At 38.1% G+C, this 20417-nt stretch overlaps 1 protein-coding gene across 3 annotated transcripts in view; it reads right to left on the reverse strand.

Annotated features, from left to right (window-relative positions):
• SLC49A4 (solute carrier family 49 member 4) overlaps positions 1-20417 on the reverse strand; it is a 95706-nt gene that overhangs the window by 51481 nt on the left and 23808 nt on the right. For all 3 annotated transcript variants that reach the window (XM_007533127.3, XM_060198266.1, XM_060198265.1), the window contains exons 3-4: positions 9679-9944; positions 5152-5281 (exon numbers count right to left, since the gene is read on the reverse strand). In XM_007533127.3, coding sequence (XP_007533189.1) covers positions 5152-5281; positions 9679-9944 — 396 coding nt within the window. The remainder of the gene's footprint in view (positions 1-5151; positions 5282-9678; positions 9945-20417) is intronic.

Consider the following 20417-nt stretch of genomic DNA (forward strand, 5'->3'; position numbering starts at 1 on the left):
TGAGCTTCATTTCTACACCTCAGAAAAACAGACTAAGCTCCCTCAAGTAACAACTATAAAAAAAAAATAAAATGATAGTGATTACTACTGAGAGATGAGCAGACATTTAAAAAATGATTTTTGTGAGCTGGGGAGATAGCATAATGTTTATGCAAAAATATTTTCCTGCCTGAGGTTTTGAGTTCGACCCATATTCAATCCTAGGCACCACTGTAAGCCAGAGCTATGCAGTGCTCTGATAAAAAATAAAAATACACTTGTGTCTTTTGGGACACAGTGGGTGGAATTTGAATTTGAAGTGATAATGCTAAGTGAAGTAAGAAAACAGACAACTAATATGAAATGGTTTTGCTCAGATTCAAATAAACAAACTTGAAAAAGAATAATAGTAGCGAAATTGACTCTGAGGTGTCTCAGAGTCACTGATAGAAGTGGAAATGGGCTGTAGTGCAGCGGGTTAAGTGCACGTGGCGCAAGGACCAGCGGAAGGATCCCGGTTGGAGACCCCGGCTTCCCACCTACAGGGGAGTTGCTTCACAGGTGGTGAAGCAGGTCTGCAGGTATCTTTCTCTCCCTCTCTTCCCCTCCTTTCTCCATTTCTCTCTGTCCTATCCAACAACAATGACAATAATAACTAGAACAATAAAACAACAAGGGCAACAAAAGGGAATGAATAAATAAGATAAAATAAAATAAAATAAAAAGAAGTGGAAATAGGAAGAACAGGAAGAGGTGTCTTTTGGTGTAATGGTATAGGAACTTTGGTCGTGGGTATGAAACTACTTCTAAAATCTTCTAATATTGTAATCCAATGTTGAACTGATCAGTCAAAAATATATGGACAAAAGTTATGAAATGACATATATAATAGATGAAAATCTAAAAAGAAATCACACTATGAATTTCAAATATATATAAATTTGCAAATGCAAATTAAGCAAAGGAGACTTTTAAAATTATTACACTGGCCAAGATTAGAAAGATGTATAATATTGCAGATGAAGATTTGGGGTCTCCATTTTGGAAAAAACTAGTAGGTCTATTTTAGGTATATTTTAAAGGGGCCCATGACCCTACTAGTTTTTGCCTGAGCCTGACATCTAATATGCAGGTGACCTAAATTATTGTCTGGGGAGATGGTGTCATACTTGGAAAAAGAACTAGAAAGCTAGATCAGAGAAGAGAGTAGCTCCCAAATATGGGAAAAGTATATAAATATTGTTAACTGTAAACCCCATCAATCTGACCTGGGACCCATGGTCAGCACAGTAGCCTGTGTAACCTTTGCATCCCTGTAGGTCTGAGCTCACATTCTGTGGTCAGGGCTAGGAAGGAACATTCCAGGTTGCCAAATTTTAATCTGCAATATTCTTGTTTTTAGGTTCATGATTAGTCAACAATTTATTCTGCTTTATATCTTAATGCTTTCTCTGTCACCAGGTTCCAGATGCTAGCATGATGCCAACCTGACTTCTCTGGGCAGACGATCCCACCAATGTGTCCTGGAGCCCCAACCTCCCCAGAGCCCTGCCCCACTAGGGAAAGAGAGACAGGCTTACAATATGGATCAACCAGTCAACACCCATGTTCAGTGGGGAAGTAATTATAGAAGTCAAACCTTCCACCTTCTGTACCCCATGATGAACCTGGGTCCATACTCCCAGAGGGATGAAGAATAGGAGAGCTATTAGGAAAGGGGATTAGATACAAAGTTCTAGTGGTGGGAATTGTACCCCTCTTATCCGATAGTCTTGTCAAAATTGCCATTTTATAAATAAAATTTTTTTAAAAAGAAAGATGGATAATGCCAAGTTTGGAGGGCACACAGGGAAGTTAGAACTGCTAATAGAAATATATACAATCTGGCCTGTCAACAAACACCCATGTCTAGTGGAGAAGCAGTTACAGAAACCAGACCTCCCACCTCTGTACCCCATAAAGACTGGGTCCATATTCCCAGAGGGTTAAAGAAGAGTGAAACTTCTAATGGAGGGGAGGGGATATGGAATTCCAGTGGTGGGAATTGTATGGAATTGTACCCATCTTATATCATAATCTTGTCAAGCATTATTAAATCACTAATAAAAATTAAAAAGAATAAAAAAGAAATACATATGATCCAGCAACCCTGTAGCGGGGCCTATTTTCCAGAGAAAATTCTTGATGGGTATGAGCATGCCACTGAGGTAGAATTTGTCATGATAACAAGTTGGAGGCAAGCTGAGTACACAATGCAAGTGGAGAGATAAAATGCAACAACATTCACAGAAGACAGTGATTAATTGTACACACCACAAAGATCCATTTTGAAAACAAAATGCTAAATTCCACCTGAGAGCTACCAAGATATTATGTGCCTCTTAAAAGAAGATATCATCTTATAAATATAAGAGCAGTCTTATAAAATGAAAACAAAAGGAAAACAAAAACCTGAGTCAGAATACAATGCTGCCTAATAATTTACAGGAGAGACAAATGACAGAAGAATGTGGCTAACTATATCTTAAGAAAGTCATAAACAGGGGGTCAGGTGGTAGCACAACAGGTTAAGCGCACGTGGCGTGAAGTGCAAGGACCTGCATAAGGATCCCGGTTCTAGCCCCTGGCTCCTCACCTGCAGGGGAGTTGCTTCACAGGTGGTGAAGCAGGTCTGCAGGTGTCTATCTTTCTCTCCCATTCTCTGTCTTCCCCTCCCCTTTCCATTTCTCTCTATCCTATCCAACAACGACAACATCATCAACAACAACAATAGTAACTACAACAACAATTAAAACAATAAGGGAAACAAAAGGGAAAATAAATAATAATAAAAAATAAAAAAAAAAGAAAGTCATAAACAAAATTCAGTTAGTGATGACAAAAGAGATGGCTCATCAAAAAATTAACAAGGAAAAGATGCAAAGATGGCCAGAGAGGTCGTTGTAAAGCATTAAATATTTTTAAAAATTATCTTTATTTATTGGATAGAAACAGCCAGAAATCAAGGTGGTAGGGGGAGATAGGGAGGGAGAGAGACACTTGCAGCATTGCTTCACCACTTGTGAAGCTTTCCCCTGCAGGTGGGGAATGGGGGCTTGAACCTGGGTCATTGTGCACTGTAATGTGTGTGCTTAACCAGGTATGCCACCATCTGGCCCCTAGGCATCAAGATTTTATAAAAACAAAATAATATAAAATATGTCAGTGATTTTGATTCCATATTAAAATAAATTTTAGGGGTCAGGAGATAGTTTAGTAGGCAGAATGTATGCTTTGTGGGGACCGGTGGTGATGCACCTGGTTGAGTGCACATGTTACAATGCACCTGGTACCCACATGCAGGGAAAAAGCTTTGAGAGTGGTGAAGCAGTTCTATAAGTGTCTCTCTGTCTCTCTCTCCTTCTCTATCTCCCCCTTTTGCTTTCTGACTGTCTCTATCCAACAAATAAAGATATTTTTTAAAAATAATAATAATAATAAAGAATATGCTTTGCCATATTTAAGTTCCCATAAGGGGGCCCCATGGACAAAGGGATCTCCATGGATGGAGAAGTGGTGCTCAGTGCCTACTTCTCTCTCTTTTAATTTCTTTTATACATTTTAAATGAGGCTACTAGAGAATTTTAAATTGTACATGTAGCTCATATTTTACCCTTATTGGGTAATATTACTACAGATGGAACAAAGATGGAGTTCTTTACCATAAGAAACTTAATAGCCATTTGGTGGGAGATGAAGACTTTAAAAGGTGAAAAAATTAGAGCTACTGATGAGACAAAAAAAAATTCACTGTAACTACAGAAGAAAAATAAAATTAAACTGTAAATTTTCATAGCCCAATTGCATATCATAATCACTAGTGATGGTCTATATGTCCAAATTCAGAACTGGGGCATTTGAATCTGCTAGGGTAAAATTTAAAATTTAATCTAATTATATTTAAGTTCTACAACATAAAATTAAAAAATTATAAAATGAAATACTAAGTTTCTGAAAGTATGATACCACTGATGGTACCAGATGAGTTTAAGTGCTATGCAAATAAGCATCCATTTTATTCACTTTGTATTGATCAGCACTTGTTTATTTTAGTATGTATTAAAACATAGAGTGGGAGGATCCAGGTTTAAGCTCCCAGTCTTCACCTATGGGGTGAAGCTTTATAAGTAGTGAAGCAGTACTTCAAGTGTCTGTCCTTTTTTCTCTACCCCTTGACTTCTACCCCTAAACTCCCTAACCTCTATCAAAGAAAAAAAAAAAAAAAAAGGCTGCAAAATCCCAGATGCTATCACTCATAGATGGGAACAAAGAAATAAAGCAAAGGATTATACAGGGTGAATTCTCAATGAACTATAGTATATTGCAGCAGATTTGGGGTCTCAGAAGGGAAAGGGAGAAATACTAGTGGAAGGTTGGTGACTTAATTCCTTATTGGTGGAGGATGAAACGTACTGACACTTGTGTTGGGGAAATGTGGAAATTGAGCCCTGTGACAACTATCTGGTAAATCAGCATTTCCTCAATAAAGTGATACTGGAATTGGAAATAAAAACATATAGTGAATATTTTTTTCATATTAGAAAGATGCAATATAAAGACAGACCCATGATTTCACAGCTATGAATATGTGGTATAATTCCATATAAAGAAAATTGTTGGGGCAAGGTCATGGTGTACTAGGTTAGAGACACACATGTGCAAGGACCCCACTCCTTACCTGGAGGGGGAATGCTTCAGGAGCAGTGAAGCAGGGCTGCTTGCATCTGTCTTTCTCCCTCTCTATTCCTCTCTCTCCTATTAAATAAAATAGAAAGGGAGAATAAAAGGGAAAAATTGCCACCAGAAGTAGTGGACCAGTAGTGCTGGTACAGAGTCCCAGTGACAGCCCTGGTGGCAAAAAAGAAAAAAGAAAATTACTTCAGTAAAAGCTATGATTCAAAAAATGTTAAGTGGATAGTAATGTAAGTTGTTTGTAGAGAAGTAAAAAAAAGAGGCTTTTGTTTCTGGTAATATTTTTTAGATTTGATAGAAAATTCTAAATTATTAGTATTTTATCAAATATTCATGCCTTGATTAAGTTTATGAAAATAACTATCTTAAATTACATTAATAAATATGGAGTTATCTTGAAGGTGTTTAGCAAAACCACTCAATGACTCTAAGTATACTTGCCTTAATAATCTGCAGAAGCTTCGCCGATAACTCAGCCGCTGACTGGCGGCAGCAACACTGGGAGGAAGGGGAGGGCGGGGAGGGAAATAAGCTAGTGTCGCAGAAAATAGTAAGCAGACAACTCCAAATTCTAGAACAAACAAGAGTAAAATGTGAAGCAAACAACATAAAAAGTTTGATATTTCAAATCTAACAGATATTTAATGAATAGCAAGCAATAAAACTCTAGGCATATTGATATAAGCCAAATATAGCCAAGATAGCTGACTACTGTGTTAGAGATGGATATTCAAAGACATAGAATTCAGCAAGTCATACTATAAGCAAAGAAGTATGGTGGGCCTATTTTAGGTATGTTCTAAAGGGCCCATGTCTATACTAGTGTTTTTTTTTTTTGAGTCTGACATCTGGTGGATCCAAGTTATTGTCTGGGGAGAAGATGTCATGGCTGGAAAAAGGACCAGAAAGCTGGATCTGGGAAGAGAGTAACTCCCAAATATATGGGAAAGGTGTATAAATATTGTTGACTGTAAATACCATCAATTTGATCTGATCCGGGGCTCATATTCAGCTTAGGAACATATGTGACCTCTGCATCCCTGTAGATCTGAGCTCACATTCTGTGGTCATGAGTAGGAATGTTCCACGCTGCCCCAATTTCAGAACCTATCTTCCTCAACTGGAAGATAGAGTATGTTGTCCAGCCTCCCTTGGGAGGATGTAACATTCTCTACTGTGGTTGATCCATGTTGAGGGCAAGGTCCTATGGGGGCCCAGGAGGGGTCTATTTTGTTGTTTCTGATAGAGATGACCAGTAACAATGGAGAGTGGGATTTATTTGAGATCTAGGCCCATCATGTCTGTTTGGGAATTTCAGGACTCCCCAACTAGGACCCCAGCTGATGGGGTGGCCTGATAGTGACTCAAGAGTCATTGTTAAAGTATGCCAGTCTCTTGTCCTTATTTAGCTTTTGCAGTCTTTACTGTGGGTAAAGTGAGTGACTGAGGGAAGTGTAACAGGAGGTAGGTAAGGAGGTTATCTACTTCTAAGTAGACACTATTTCATTATGAACTTTATGGTGTTTTTTTAAGGTTTTTCTACTTGCTTGTAGCATATACCTAAAATAGGCCTAGTAACTATCTACAAAATGGAGACCCCAAAATCTTCATCTGCACTAATCCAGCCTTTAGGTTCATGATTAGTCAACAAATTGTTTGGCTTTATATATTAACTCTGCTTTCAGCCACCAGGTTCCAGATGCTAAAATGATGCCAACCAGACTTTCCTGGGCAGACGTACCCACCAAATGTGTCCTAGAACCCCACATCCCCAGATCCCTGCCACACTAGGGAAAGAGAGAGACAGGCTGGGAGTATAAACCGACCTGTCAACACCCATGTTCAGCGGGGAAGCAATAACAGAAGCCAGGCCTTCCACTTTCTGTACCCCATAATGATCCTGGGTCCATACTCTCAGAGGGATAAAGAATATGAAAGCTATCAGGGGAGGGGATGGGATATGGAGTTCTGGTGGTGGGAACAGTGTGGAGTTGTACCCCTCTTATCCTGTGGTTTTTGTCAGTGTTTCCTTTTTATAAATAAAAACTATATATATATATATATATATATATATATATATATGGTGTGCCATAGCACACTACATATATTTGTAGCTTTTTGTAACAAATTTGTATAAAAATTTCACAGTATTAAACCTCTCAACATATGATCTTAGTATGTATTTTCATTTATGTCTTCCTTATTTTTTCACGTGTTTTGTAGTGTGCATGTTTTATACTTCTGTTAAATTTATTCCGAAATGAGTTACTTGCAGATTAAATTGTTTCCCTAATTTCATACTGAATTGTTTGTAAATACATAGGAATACAACTTATTTTTATTTTATTTATTTTTGTCTCCAGTATTATCACTGGAGCTCAGTGCCTGCACTATGAAACCACTGCTCCTGGTGGCCATTTTTTATTTTATTGGATAGAACAGAGAGAAATTGAGAGATAAAGGGGTGAAAGAGAGGGAAAGAGAGAGAGAGACCTACAGACCTGCTTTACCACTTGTGAAACTACCCCCCTGCAGTTATGAATTGAGATCCTTGCATGGGTCCTTGCTCTTAGTCCTATGTGCGCTTATTCCAGCATGCTACCACCCAGCTCCCTATAATTTATTTTTATATATTAGTTTTGCATTATTAAACTTCTTTTCAAAACAAACTTGCTCATTGTTGCTGAACTTAATTTTTTACCAATATATACTTTTTTTTTTAAAAAGAATTTATTTATTTACTTATGAGAAACATAGGAGGAGAGAGAGAAAGAACTAGACATCACTCTGGTACATGTGCTGCCGGGGATTGAACTTGGGACCTCATGCCTGAGAGTCCGATGCTTTATCTACTGCGCCACCTCCCGGATCACACCAATGTATACTTTTCATGGAGCTTGGAACTCACATATGCACCATGTCACCATTCCCAGGCTTTTTTTATTTTTTTCATTCAGATGGAAAGACAGAGATAGAAGGTAAGGGAGAGATGCCACAGAACTAAAGCTTATTTAGGTGCCATGGCATCCTCTATATGGTTCTGGGATTCAAACGTGAAACTTACCATGTGAGCAAGTATCTTTCTGGTCCCAGGACCTGATTTCAAAAATCCCTCCTCCTACCTTTAATCATCTTTTAGTTGATTCCAGAGGATTTTTAAAGTTATATATTTAAGATTATAGTGTAATTCATTTAAATTTAGGCTCTTAAATATCCAACTTTCTCACAATACTCAGTTATCTTGCATAGGTACTGTAATTTATTTGTATTTTGGTGCTTCATTAATATACAGCATATATGTGTTAGATAAAATCACTTAAAATATTTTGTGTTTATTTTAGACAGAGACAGAGAGAAATTGAAAGGAAAGGGGAGACAGAGACAGATTAGATATATAGATAGATAGATAGATAGATAGATAGATAGATAGATACACCCACAGAACTGCTTTACTGCTCATGAAGCTTCCCTCCTGTAGGTGGGGACTTGGGGCTTGAATCAGGGTCCTTGTACACTGTAATGTGTGCACTCAACTAAAGTGCACTACCACCTAGCTCCAGATAAATTCTTCCTTTCTAATTTAAATGAGTTTTCTTTTTATTGCTCAGTGATCCTGGTTAGAACTTCCAACACAATGCTTAGTAGATATAACAAGAACAGACATCCTGTTCTTGCTCATCGTCCAGGAGAAATGTATTTAATACATCACCCTTAAGTATGATTGTGTGGGGATTATTTTATTTTGATAGGTGCCTTTTACTAGGTTGACAAGCTCCTCTGAATTTACTGAGTTGCATACCTCTTGCCAGTGGTCAGCACTTAGTACAGTGTATATATGCAGCACAGTATATAGAAAACACTTGCACAAAGTTTCTTGATTCAGGAGGAAGTAATAAATGGGCATATACCCCTGGTCCCCATCTGAGGGGGGAAAGCTTTGCCAAGTGGTGAATCAGGGCTTCAGGTGTCTCTCTCTCTCTCTCCCTCTTCATCTCCCCCTACCCTCTCAATTTCTGTCTCTATCCAGTAAATAAATACAACAAACAAAACTTTACAGAAAATTAAAATAAATGGGCATATGGGGAGAGAGGATATATTAAATAATTTAAAGAGAGAGAAAGTAGGAAACAGAATAATAAACTGAGGAACATGGTGAATAACAGGGAAATAAAAGGGAGAAAATGAGCTTAATGCCTTGAAAGATGCTTAACATAAGTTTATTGTTGATGAAGATGTCTGGTATACCGATAAAATATCTACAAAAAAAAGACATCAGAAAACACGTCACACAATACCCACTTATAACTGGATCGGATGAGTAAAATCAGATAACCTTCTGTGTAGCAATAATATATTTTTTAATTTAATACTAACTTCCTAGGAAGGGTAAGTTTTTAATAGGTACCTCCATATTAAATGGCAAAGAAAAGGCATATATGGGGCTAGGTTGTGGCATCATGTGTGAGAACCCAAGTTCAAGTCCCCAGTTCCACCTGCAAGAGGGAAGCTTCATGGGCAGTGAAACAGTGCTTTAGGTATCTCTTTTCTCTCCCTCTCTCTCATTCTCCCTCCATCCCTTTATCCCCATCACTCTCTTTTCCTCTCTCTCTTCCTCTATCAAAATGGGAAGAAAAGCATGCCCACCAGGAGAATGGAGTCATACAGGCACTGAGTCCCAGGAATAATTTTTTGTGAAAAAAAAAAGAAAACACATATTTATGTATACATATCCTTTCATATGAAGTAACCTGATGTACAAAAAATAGAGTCAAGATGACTGTGATAGAAGACAATGTATATGCAGAGAACCTAGTGGGGGTTGTATTGTTATGTGGAAAAATGGGAAATGTTACGCATGTACAAACTATTGTATTTACTGCCAACTGTAAAACATTAATCCCCCAATAAAGAAATAGTAATAAAAAAGGAAGACAATGTATAATAGGAAGAAAATAAAATTCAAAATACCTGCATATAAAACGGTCTCTATGAGATCTTTAATGTGGGCCCTGCTACTCTCTGAAGTAAGAAGAGGTGATGTCCCGTTGGGGGCTGGAACAACAAGTGGTCCGACTAAAAATGCACATGCGCCACCAAGATAACTGAGCATTGATGCAATCGCTGTGGCAGTGGCCCGCTCATCTGCTGAAAACCATGTTGTGGAGAGGAATGGAGCTGCATTCATGACAGTTGGACCTGCCAATCCATTTAACAGCTGTCCTCCATGGATTAGTCTGCAATTAAAAAAACAAGATGCTGTGAAGCAGCAGGCATTTTCTAGAGAAAACAAGCCAGCCGAACATAGCTGAAGTATGACAATAGGGACATCTGCTGTACAGAATATGACTCACCTAAAAGGTAAAGTATGCTAACTGTGTCTGAGAGAGATCAAACAAAGGATTAGTTATACTTTTCATTACACAGATATTTACTGATGCCTCAAATTTGGGTATACACCAAACTAAATGTTGCCAATACCCTTATATAATTTGTTACAACACTAGGTACTAAGATTTATCATCTTCATTTTTTGAGATGTGGAAGTCTTTACTTGGAACTTAAGAAACTTGCCGAAACACAAGTAGTTAGAGATTTAGGCCCATATCTGATTCCAAAATCCATATTATTTCTATTTTGTTTTTGCTCTTTGTTGCTAAGGCATCACTACAGAGAGCTTACTTTTTCTGATATAGAGAAAGACAGAGACAAAGGTAAAGATGGAAAGACTTGATCACAACATCAAAGCTTCTTACCCCAGTGCAGTGGGCAGCAGGCTAGAACCTGGTTCACACAGATAGCAAAGCAAGCAGCCTTCTAGATGAGCTGTCTTACAAATATTACAGTTAGGCCTGACATTTCATTACTATTGTATCAGGGGATAAAAATTTAAAAATCATTATAATATCTTACAATAAAAAAGAAACCAGAGTATTAGAGAACCTGGGGTCTCATTAAGTTTTGCAGCTTACTAGCAATATATCATTATGGCATTCTATTTCTTCTCCCATAAAATAAGGAGACTAGTCTAAACTCAGTATGCTTTCATTAAGCACTAGTTAGATTATCAGAAACCACTAAGTCTCTTCTACTACTAATATTCTACAGTGACTTTAATGATAAGAGCTAGTGAAGAGAATGGTGTTAATATAGTCTCCTGATAACCTATAATCTTTTAAATCACTAATCAATATGAGGGTGGGATATGGAGATTGGGCGGTGGGAATTGTGTGGAGTTGTACCCCTCCTACCCTATGGTTTTGTTAATTAATCCTTTCTTAAATAAAAAAAAAAAACAGATTGAATGTCTCAAACTTTTTAATGCATGGACTTCAGTTATGAGTATATATTCCTTCAATCTAAGCACTTAAGATTTCTTTTTTTAAATATTTATTTATTCCCTTTTGTTGCCCTAGTTGTCTTCTTGTTGTAGTTATTATTGTTGTTGTTGTTGTTGGATAGGACAGAGAGAAATGGAGAGAGGAGGGGAAGACAGAGAGGGGGAGAGAAAGATGGACACCTGCAGACCTGCTTCTCCGCCTCTGAAGCGACTCCTCTGCAGGTGGGGAACTAGGGGATCCTTATGCCGGCCCTTGCACTTTGTGCCACGTGCGCTTAACCTGCTGCGCTACCGCCTGATTCCTGCACTTAAGGTTTCAAATGAGTAAACTGATTGAATTTTAACAGTGGGCTTAAATTGTTAATGAATTTCTAATAATAACTTTTTTGGGAAATGTTAAGTCACCTATAATCTTAGACCAAAGAGACCAGAAGTAACCAGTTTTGTTAATATATAAGATATAGTTATTTATAAATAGCATTAAATGACACAAATCATGATAAGGTCTTGTATAATACAGTAAATCTTAACCATGGGATTTTCAAAGTAAATTAAGTTTCCAAATAACTTGATTATAGTACTAATCATCTATTGCCTTCTTAAACCTAAGACAGCAAGGAACCTTCCTCATCCTCTATAAACCCATATTTCTCCCAGTCCTGGAACCTCTGGGGCTTTGCTCATTTTCCTTCATGCTACTCTTGATCCATACCATTTGATACTACATCTGCTGAGCTCAACCAAATCAATGCAACCACTGCTACCTCGATATGTCTTACTTTGAACTGTGTCCAGAGATGACAGACCTGGGATGTCAACCATCCATCTCCGATACTCGGGTGAGAGCTTTCCTAACTCATAGGACTCCTTAGTTCCATTTCAGGTGGCGCACTTCCTAACAAAGTTACAGACTAGGGCCCATGAGATAGGGCACATGTGCACATGTATCCATAAGTTGGGGGAAACATATACCTTAAAGTAAATGTATGCAATAGTCTACAGCAACTCAGCAAGTGCAGCAAGCAAGTAGAAAGACCTAAGAAGATATCATAAAGTACTTAAATCAATTGTTTTCTACTTAGACCTAGATACCCTCCTCACCTATTCCCTATTTCAGTTCCCTCAATTACTGTAAGCCTAGTCAAATCAGATAAAGTAAGGACTACAAAAGTTGGATAAGGGCAAGAGACTGGCACACATTAATGATGGTCCTTTTGGTCACTACCTGGACACCCCATCATCCAAGGTGCTAGTCAGGGAAACCTGGAATTCCCACATAGATATGATGGGCCTAGATCTCTCACAGATCCCTCTCTCCACCATCACTGGTCATCTCCATCAGGAACAATATCATAAACCCTCTTATAGACCTTTACAGGGCATTGCCCTCAATGTAAAACAACAATGGTAGAAGCTGTCCCACTCTCCAAAAGTAGGCTGAGTCAACATAATCTACCACTCAAGGGAGGCTGGTCCTGAAATGAGTGCAGCCTAGAATGTTCCTAGCTATGACCATAGAATTTACACAGTCTCCTGTTCTAAATATGAATAGAAATGGGCCTTAGGTCAAAGTGATGGAGTTTATTGTTAATGGTATTTATGTACTTTTTCCATATTTGGGAGCTTGACTCTACCCTTATCTAGCTTTCTAGTCCTATCCTCAACTCTGATATCATCTTCCCAGACAATACTCCTAGCAACCCGGCATGTTAACTGTCAGGCTCAGGCAAATATTAGTAAAGTCATGGGACCCTTGGAATATAGCTAAAATAGAAATCCTAGCTCTTTCCAACATGAAGATCCCAAATTTCATCTATTATACTTTTACCTTTAGATTCCTGATAATTAAGAATTTGTTCTGCTTTATATCTTAACCTTTAAAGCTACCAATTTGCAGATGCTACCATGATGCCAACCTATCTTTCCTGGGCAGAAGACCTCACCATTGTGTCCTAGAACCCCACCTCTTCAGAGCCCTACCCCACTAGGGAAAGACAGAAACAGGTTGGGGGTATGGATTGACCTGTCAATGTCCATATCCAGTGGAGAAGCCATTATAGAAGCCAGACCTTCCACTTTATGCACCCCATAAAGATCTTTCATCCATACTCCCAGAGAGATAAATAATAGGAAACTTCCAGTAGAGGGGATGGGATATGGAACTCTGGTGGTGGGAACTGTATGGAATTGTACCCCTCTTAAACCTATTAAAGTCTTGTTAATCATTATTAAATCACTAATAAAAACATATAAAAAAAAGAAAAAGAGGGATTCCAGAAGGTGACGGAATGAGAAGCTGCTGGTGGCTTGAGCGCCGACAACATCTACTAGAAATGGTAGGATTTTTTGCCTTTAGCAGGACACTCAATAAGGGGTCCTAGCGGTGACACCAAGGAGGTGACTATAACTCAATTTGGGTTAGAAAATAGAGTAAAAAGAAAGGAAAAAAATTTTTTTAAATTACTATTCCCGAAGCTCACCTCTGACCTCCTCCCACTCCATAACCAGTCCCTGGGTGCCAGCAATCTGCTCCTAGCAGGCTCTTCTGCTGAGGTTCTTTCTTTACCAAGATTGCTGTCCCACCAGGGGGTGCCATTCATTCTAATTCTATTCCTTTCTGAAACCCCTGGCCTTTCTTCTTTCTAAGTGGCCAATTCCAGCTACAAATATTCCACCAAGCACAGCCTTATTGAGACAGGGAAAGACCGCCAGAGGTTTTTTGTTTGTTTGTTTGTTTGCTTTATTTTCTCAACAAACAGCTACCTCTGCTAAGGGGGCCTGAAGTAATATGGAGCCATCCAAGCTGAAGACAGGAGAGGTTTTTTACTCTGCTCTATTTTATTGTCAATACTAGATAAACGCGTACCCCTTTACCCATCTCCTTCAGGTTGACCAAAACTAACTCTTAGTGTATTTTCCATTGCTGGGACTGGGTGTCTTATCCACTGCTAAAGTAACTTGTTTTACTCTTCCTACACCCCCTACCCAATCTCCTCCTCCCCCCTGCCTTGCTAATTAAATAATAAATAAATAAACGCTTTCCTTTCACTGCTCTTTTATGACTGTTCTTTGTCTTATCTTTTTCTATCTCTCTCTCTTTTTTCTTCTTTTTCTCATTCTTGTCATCCTTTCTTCCTCCCTCCTTCGGCTTTCTGAATTCACTGATACATGTTTGGGAATTATTTTGGGAAAGAAATCTGACTCAGAGTGGACTCTTTCTGTGTGTATCTCTGCTCTACTTCCCTTTCTCCTCTAGTTACCCCTAGAATATACAGTGGATAGTAGATTTGCATAACTGTCTATTCTTGCTATTCTTGGCTATTCCTGAGGTGGGTTTTTTTTTTATTCTTTCTTTTTTTCTGTTTTTTTGTTTGTTTGTTTATTTTACTTTCTTAACAATCAGTTGCCTCTGCTCAGGAGGCTTGAGGCAATCTGGGACAGGTTTGTTACACTGCTCTATTTTATTATTAATATTATATAAAGGTGTATCTCTTTCCCCCCCTCCTTTAGGTTGACCAGAATTAACTCTTAGGGTATTTTCCATTGCTAGGGGACTGAGCATCTTATCCATTGTGAGAGGAACGTGTTTCACTACTTCTACTCCCTCTACCCACTCTCCTCTTCTCCCTCCTCCTAGTTAATTTTAAAAATAAAATAAAATAAATTAATCAATTAAAAAACTTTCCTTTCACTGCTCTTTTATTACAGCTTTTTCTTATCTTTTTTTCTTTTCTCTCTTGTTTCTCTTTTTTTTTATCTTGTCTTCCTTTCTTACTTCCTTCTTCTTTGGCTTTCTGAATTCACTGATATTCATTTGTGAATGATTTTGGGGAATAAATCTGACTCAGAGTGGACTCTCTATGTGTGTATCTCTGCTCTACTTCCCTCTCTCCTCTTGCTACCCCTAGAATATACAGTGGATAGTAGATTTGCATAATTATCTATTCTTGCTATCCCTTTTTTCCTTTCTCTTTCTTCTTCACTTGGACTCAGTTGCTATTTTTTCATGGACTGGAGATTGTTTGGCTGACTGGTAGTGATTAAACTGCTTCAATCCTTGCTTCAGTTGCTATTGTAATTTCTGCAGTGGGTGATTCATTTGTCATAAAGGTATTTAGTACTGTGTTGCTTATACTCAAAACACAACAACTGAGGAACAGAAAATAACAATAAGAAACACATAAATAAAAAAAATGGGTAGATCAAGAACAAATAAAACCGCTACTACAATGAATGAATACAAGAGCCCAGAAGAAACTATAAATCAACCAGAAGTAACCATAGATAAGAAAAGTATGCAAGAAATAATAAACTTATTAATCACAGAAATGAAAACAACATTGGAGGAAAGGAATGGCAGTATTAGAGAAACAACAGTTGAGACCCCCAAGGAAAATACTGATTATCTTGAGGCAATTAGAGAACTGAAAGCTGAACTGAGGAAAGAAGGGAAAGAAGGGAAAGCAGACTAACAGAAGCAGAAAACAGAATTAGCCAGACACAGGATGAGTTAGAGAAAACTAAGAAAGAGGTGAAGGAGCTCAAAAAGAGATTGAGAGACACTGAAAACAACAACAGACACATATGGGATGATCTCAAAAGTAACATTTGTATAATTGGCCTGCCAGAGGAAGAAAGAGAGGAAGGGGAAGGAAACATTATAGAGGAAATAATAGAAGAAAACTTCCCAGACCTGAATAACAGAAAGGACATCAAGATTCAAGAGGCCCAGAGAGTCCCAAACAGAATCAACCCAGACCTGAAGACACCAAGACACATCATAGTCACAATGAGAAGAAATAAGGATAAAGAAAGGATCCTAAAGGCTGCAAGAGAAAAAGAAAAAGTCATATGCAGGGGAAAACCCATAAGACTATCAGCAGACTTCTCCACTCAAACTCTAAAAGCCAGAAGAGAATGGCAAGATATCTATCAAGCCCCGAATGAAAATGGGTTTCAACCAAGGATAATATATCCTGCTAGACTTTCATTCAAACTAGATGGAGGGATCTAAACCTTCTTAGACAAACAACAGTTAAAGGAGGCAACCATCACCAAACTGGCCCTGAAAGAGGTACTAAAAGACCTCTTATAAACAAGAACATCACTATAATACTTGAAATATATCAGAGCATATAAAAATTTGTTCAACAATGACACTACAAATACATTAAATCCATAATATCAATAACTTTCAATGGCTCAAACTCACCTATCAAAAGGCACAGAGTGGGGGGGGGGGCTGGATCAGAAAACATAGCCCAACCATATGCTGCTTGCAAGAATCCCATCTGACACAACAAGATAAACACAGAATTAAAGTGAAAGGATGGAAAACTATCATACAGGCTAACAGACCACAAAAAAAGGCAGGAACGTCAATTCTCATCTCAGACACAGTAGATTTTAAATTAAATAAAGTAATAAAAGATAGGCAAGGACATTACATAATTATTAGAGGACTAATCAGCCTAGAAGACTTAACAATTATTAACATCTATGCACCCAATGAGGGACCATCTAAATACATCAAACAACTACTGAAAGAACTTCAAAAATACATCAATAGTAATACAATAATAGTGGGTGACGTTAACACCCCACTCTCACACTTAGATCAATCAAAAGCAGAGAATCAACAAAAATACAAGAGAATTAAATGAAGAGATTGACAGACTAGACCTCTTGGACATTTTCAGAGTCCTTCACCAAAAAAGACTAGAATACACATTCTTTTCAAATCCACATAACACATACTCAAGGATAGACCTCATGTTAGGCCACAAAGACAGCATCAATAAATTCAAGCACATTGAAATCATCCCATGTACCATCTCAGATCACAGTGGAATAAAACTAACATTTAACAGCAAACAGAAAATTATTAAAAGTCACTCCTTAAGAACCACTGGGTCAGAGAGTCACTCATGCAGGAAATTCAAATGTTCCTGGAAACAAATGAAAATGAAGACACAACCTACCAAATATTTGGGACACAGCTAAAGCAGTATTGAGAGGGAAACTTATAGCCATACAATCACATATTAAACAACAAGAAAAAGCTCAAATGAATGACCTTACTGCACACCTCAAGGACTTAGAGGAAGAGGAACAAAGGAACCCTAAAGCAACCAGAAGGACAGAAATCACTAAAATTAGAGCAGAAATAAACAACATTGAAAATAAGAGAACCATACAAAAGATCAATGAAGCCAAATGTTGGTTCTTTGAAAGATTAAACAAAATAGACAAACCCCTAGCCAGACTCACCAAAAACAAAAGAGAGAAGACTAAAATTAATAGAATTGTAAATGATGGAGGAGATATCACAACTGACACCACAGAAATCCAGACAATCCTGCGAAACTTCTATGAAGAACTATACGCCACCAAGCTAGAGAATCTGGAAGAAATGGAACAATTCCTAGAAACATATGCCCTTCCAAAACTGAACCAAGAAGAACTACAAAACCTAAATGCACCAATCACAGACAAAGAAATTGAAACCGTTATTAAGCACCTCCCCAACAACAAAAGTCCTGGATCAGATGGCTTCACAAACAAATTCTACAAAACTTTCAGGAAACAGTTAGTACCCATACTTCTTAAGCTTTTCCATAAGATTGAAGAAACAGGAATACTCCCTTCCACCTTCTATGAAGCCAACATTACCCTGATACCAAAAGCAGAGAGGGACACAACAAAAAAGGAAAACTTCAGACCAATATCTCTGATGAACATAGATGCCAAAATATTAAACAAGATTTTGGCCAACTGGATACAGCAGCATATCAAAAAAATTGTTCATCATGACCAAGTGGGATTCATCCCAGGATTGCAAGGCTGGTTCAACATCCATAAGTCAATCAATGTCATTCACCACATCAATAAAAGCAAAGCCAAAAACCACATGATTATCTCAATAGATGCAGAGAAAGCCTTTGACAAAATTCAACACCCATTCACGCTCAAAACTCTACAAAAAATGGGAATAGATAGGAAATTCCTCAAGATAGTGGAATCCATATATAGCAAACCTACAGCCAACATCATACTCAATGGACAGAAGCTGAAAGCATTCCCCCTCAGATTGGGGACTAGACAGGGCTGTCCACTGTCACCATTACTTTTCAACATAGTATTTGAAGTTCTTGTCATAGCAATTAAGGCAAGAGAAAGAAATTAGGGATGGGGGTGACAGCATAATGGTTATGCAAACAGACTCTCATGCCTGAGGCTCCTAAGTCCCAGGTTCAATCCCCTGCACCACCATAAGCCAGAGCTGAGCAGTGCTCTGGTGTTTCTGTGTGTCTGTCTCTCTGCATCTCTCTCAAAAATAAAAACAATTAATAAAAAGATTTAAAAAAAAAGAAATTAAAGGAATACAGATAGGAAGGGAAGAAGTCAAGGTCTCAGTATTTGCAGATGATATGATAGTATACATAGAAAAACCTAAAGAATCCAGTTGAAAACTACTGGAAGTTATTAGGCAATATAGCAAGGTGTCAGGCTACAAAATCAATGTACAAAAATCAGTGGCATTTCTTTATGCAAACACTAAATCTGAAGAAGAAGACATCCGGAAATCACTCCCATTTACTGTTTCAGCAAAATCAATAAAATACCTAGGAATACAGTTGATCAAAGAAGTGAAAGACTTGTATACTGAAAACTATGAGTTACTATTCAAAGAAATAGAAAATTATACCAAGAAATGGAAAGACATTGCATGCTCATGGAATGGAAGAATAATTATCATCAAAATGAATATTCTCCCCTGAGCCATATACAAATTTAATGCAATACCCATCAAAGTTCCACCAAGCTTCTTTAAGAGAATAGAACAAACACTACAATCATTTATCTGGAACCAGAAAACACCTAGAATTGCCAAAACCATCTTGAGGAAAAGAAACAGAAATGGAGGCATCAAACTCCCAGATCTCAGACTATATTATAAATCCATCATTATCAAAACAGCATGGTACTGGAACAAAAATAGGCACACAGACCAGTGGAACAGAATTGAAAGCCCAGAAATAAATCCCCACACCTATGGACATCTAATCTTTGATAAGTGGGCCCAAAGCATTAAATGGAAGAAGGAGGCTCTCTTCAATAAATGGTACTGGGAAGTCTGGGTTGAAACATGCAGAAGAATGAAATTGAACCACTTTATCTTGCCAGAAACAAAAATCAACTCCAAATGGATCAAGGACCTGGATGTTAGACCAGGAGAAATCAAATACTTAGAGGAAAACATTGGTAAAACACTTTCCCACCTACACCTCAAAGACATCTTTGATGAATTAAACCCAATGCAAGAATGACTAAAGCAGAAACAAACCAATGGGACTACATCAAATTAAAAAGCTTCTGCACAGCCAAAGAAACTATCACACAAACAAAGAGACCCCTCACAGAATGGGAGAAGATCTTCACATGCCATACATCAGACAAGAAACTAATCACCAAAATATATAAAGAGCTCAGCAAACTTAGCACCAAAAAAGCAAATGACCCCATCCAAAAATGGGCAGAGGATATGAACAAAACATTCACCTCAGAGGAGATCCAAAAGGCTAACAAACATATGAAAAACTGCTCCAGGTCACTGATTGTCAGAGAAATGCAAATTAAGTCAACATTCAGATACCACCTCACTACTGTAAGAATGGCATACATCAAAAAGGACAGCAGCAACAGATGCTGGAGAGGCTGTGGGGACAGAGGAACCCTTTTGCATTGCTGGTGGGAATGTAAATTGGTCCAGCCTCTGTGTAGAGCAGTCTGGAGAATTCTCACAAGGCTAGACATGGACCTTCCATATGATACAGTAATTCCGCTCCTAGGGTTATACCTCAAGGACTCCATAACACCCAACCAAAACGAGGTGTGTACTCCTATGTTCATAGAAGCACAATTCATAACAGCTAAAATCTGGAAGCAACCCAGGTGCCCAACAACAGATGAGTAGCTGAGAAAGCTGTGGTATATATATATAAACAATGGAATACTATACAGCTATCAAGAACAATGAACCCACCTTCTCTGACCCATCTTGTACAGAGCTAGAAGGAATTATGTTAAGTGAGCTAAGTCAGAAACAAATATGAGTATGGGATGATCCCATTCATCAACAGAAGTTGAGAAAGAAGATCTGAAAGGGAAACTAAAAGCAGGTTCTGACGAAATTGAAAGTAGGGCACCAAAGTAAAAACCCTGTGGTGAGGGGGAGGGTGGACATGCGGCTTCCTGGGCTGGTGGGGGGTGGGTGGGTGGGATGGGACACAATCTTTTGGTGGTGGGAATGGTGTTTATGTACACTCCTAGTAAAGTGTAGTCATATAAATCATTAGTTAATTAATAT

The sequence above is a fragment of the Erinaceus europaeus genome, chromosome 9 (genome assembly GCF_950295315.1).
Source record: "Erinaceus europaeus chromosome 9, mEriEur2.1, whole genome shotgun sequence".
Classification (NCBI taxonomy): domain Eukaryota; kingdom Metazoa; phylum Chordata; class Mammalia; order Eulipotyphla; family Erinaceidae; genus Erinaceus; species Erinaceus europaeus.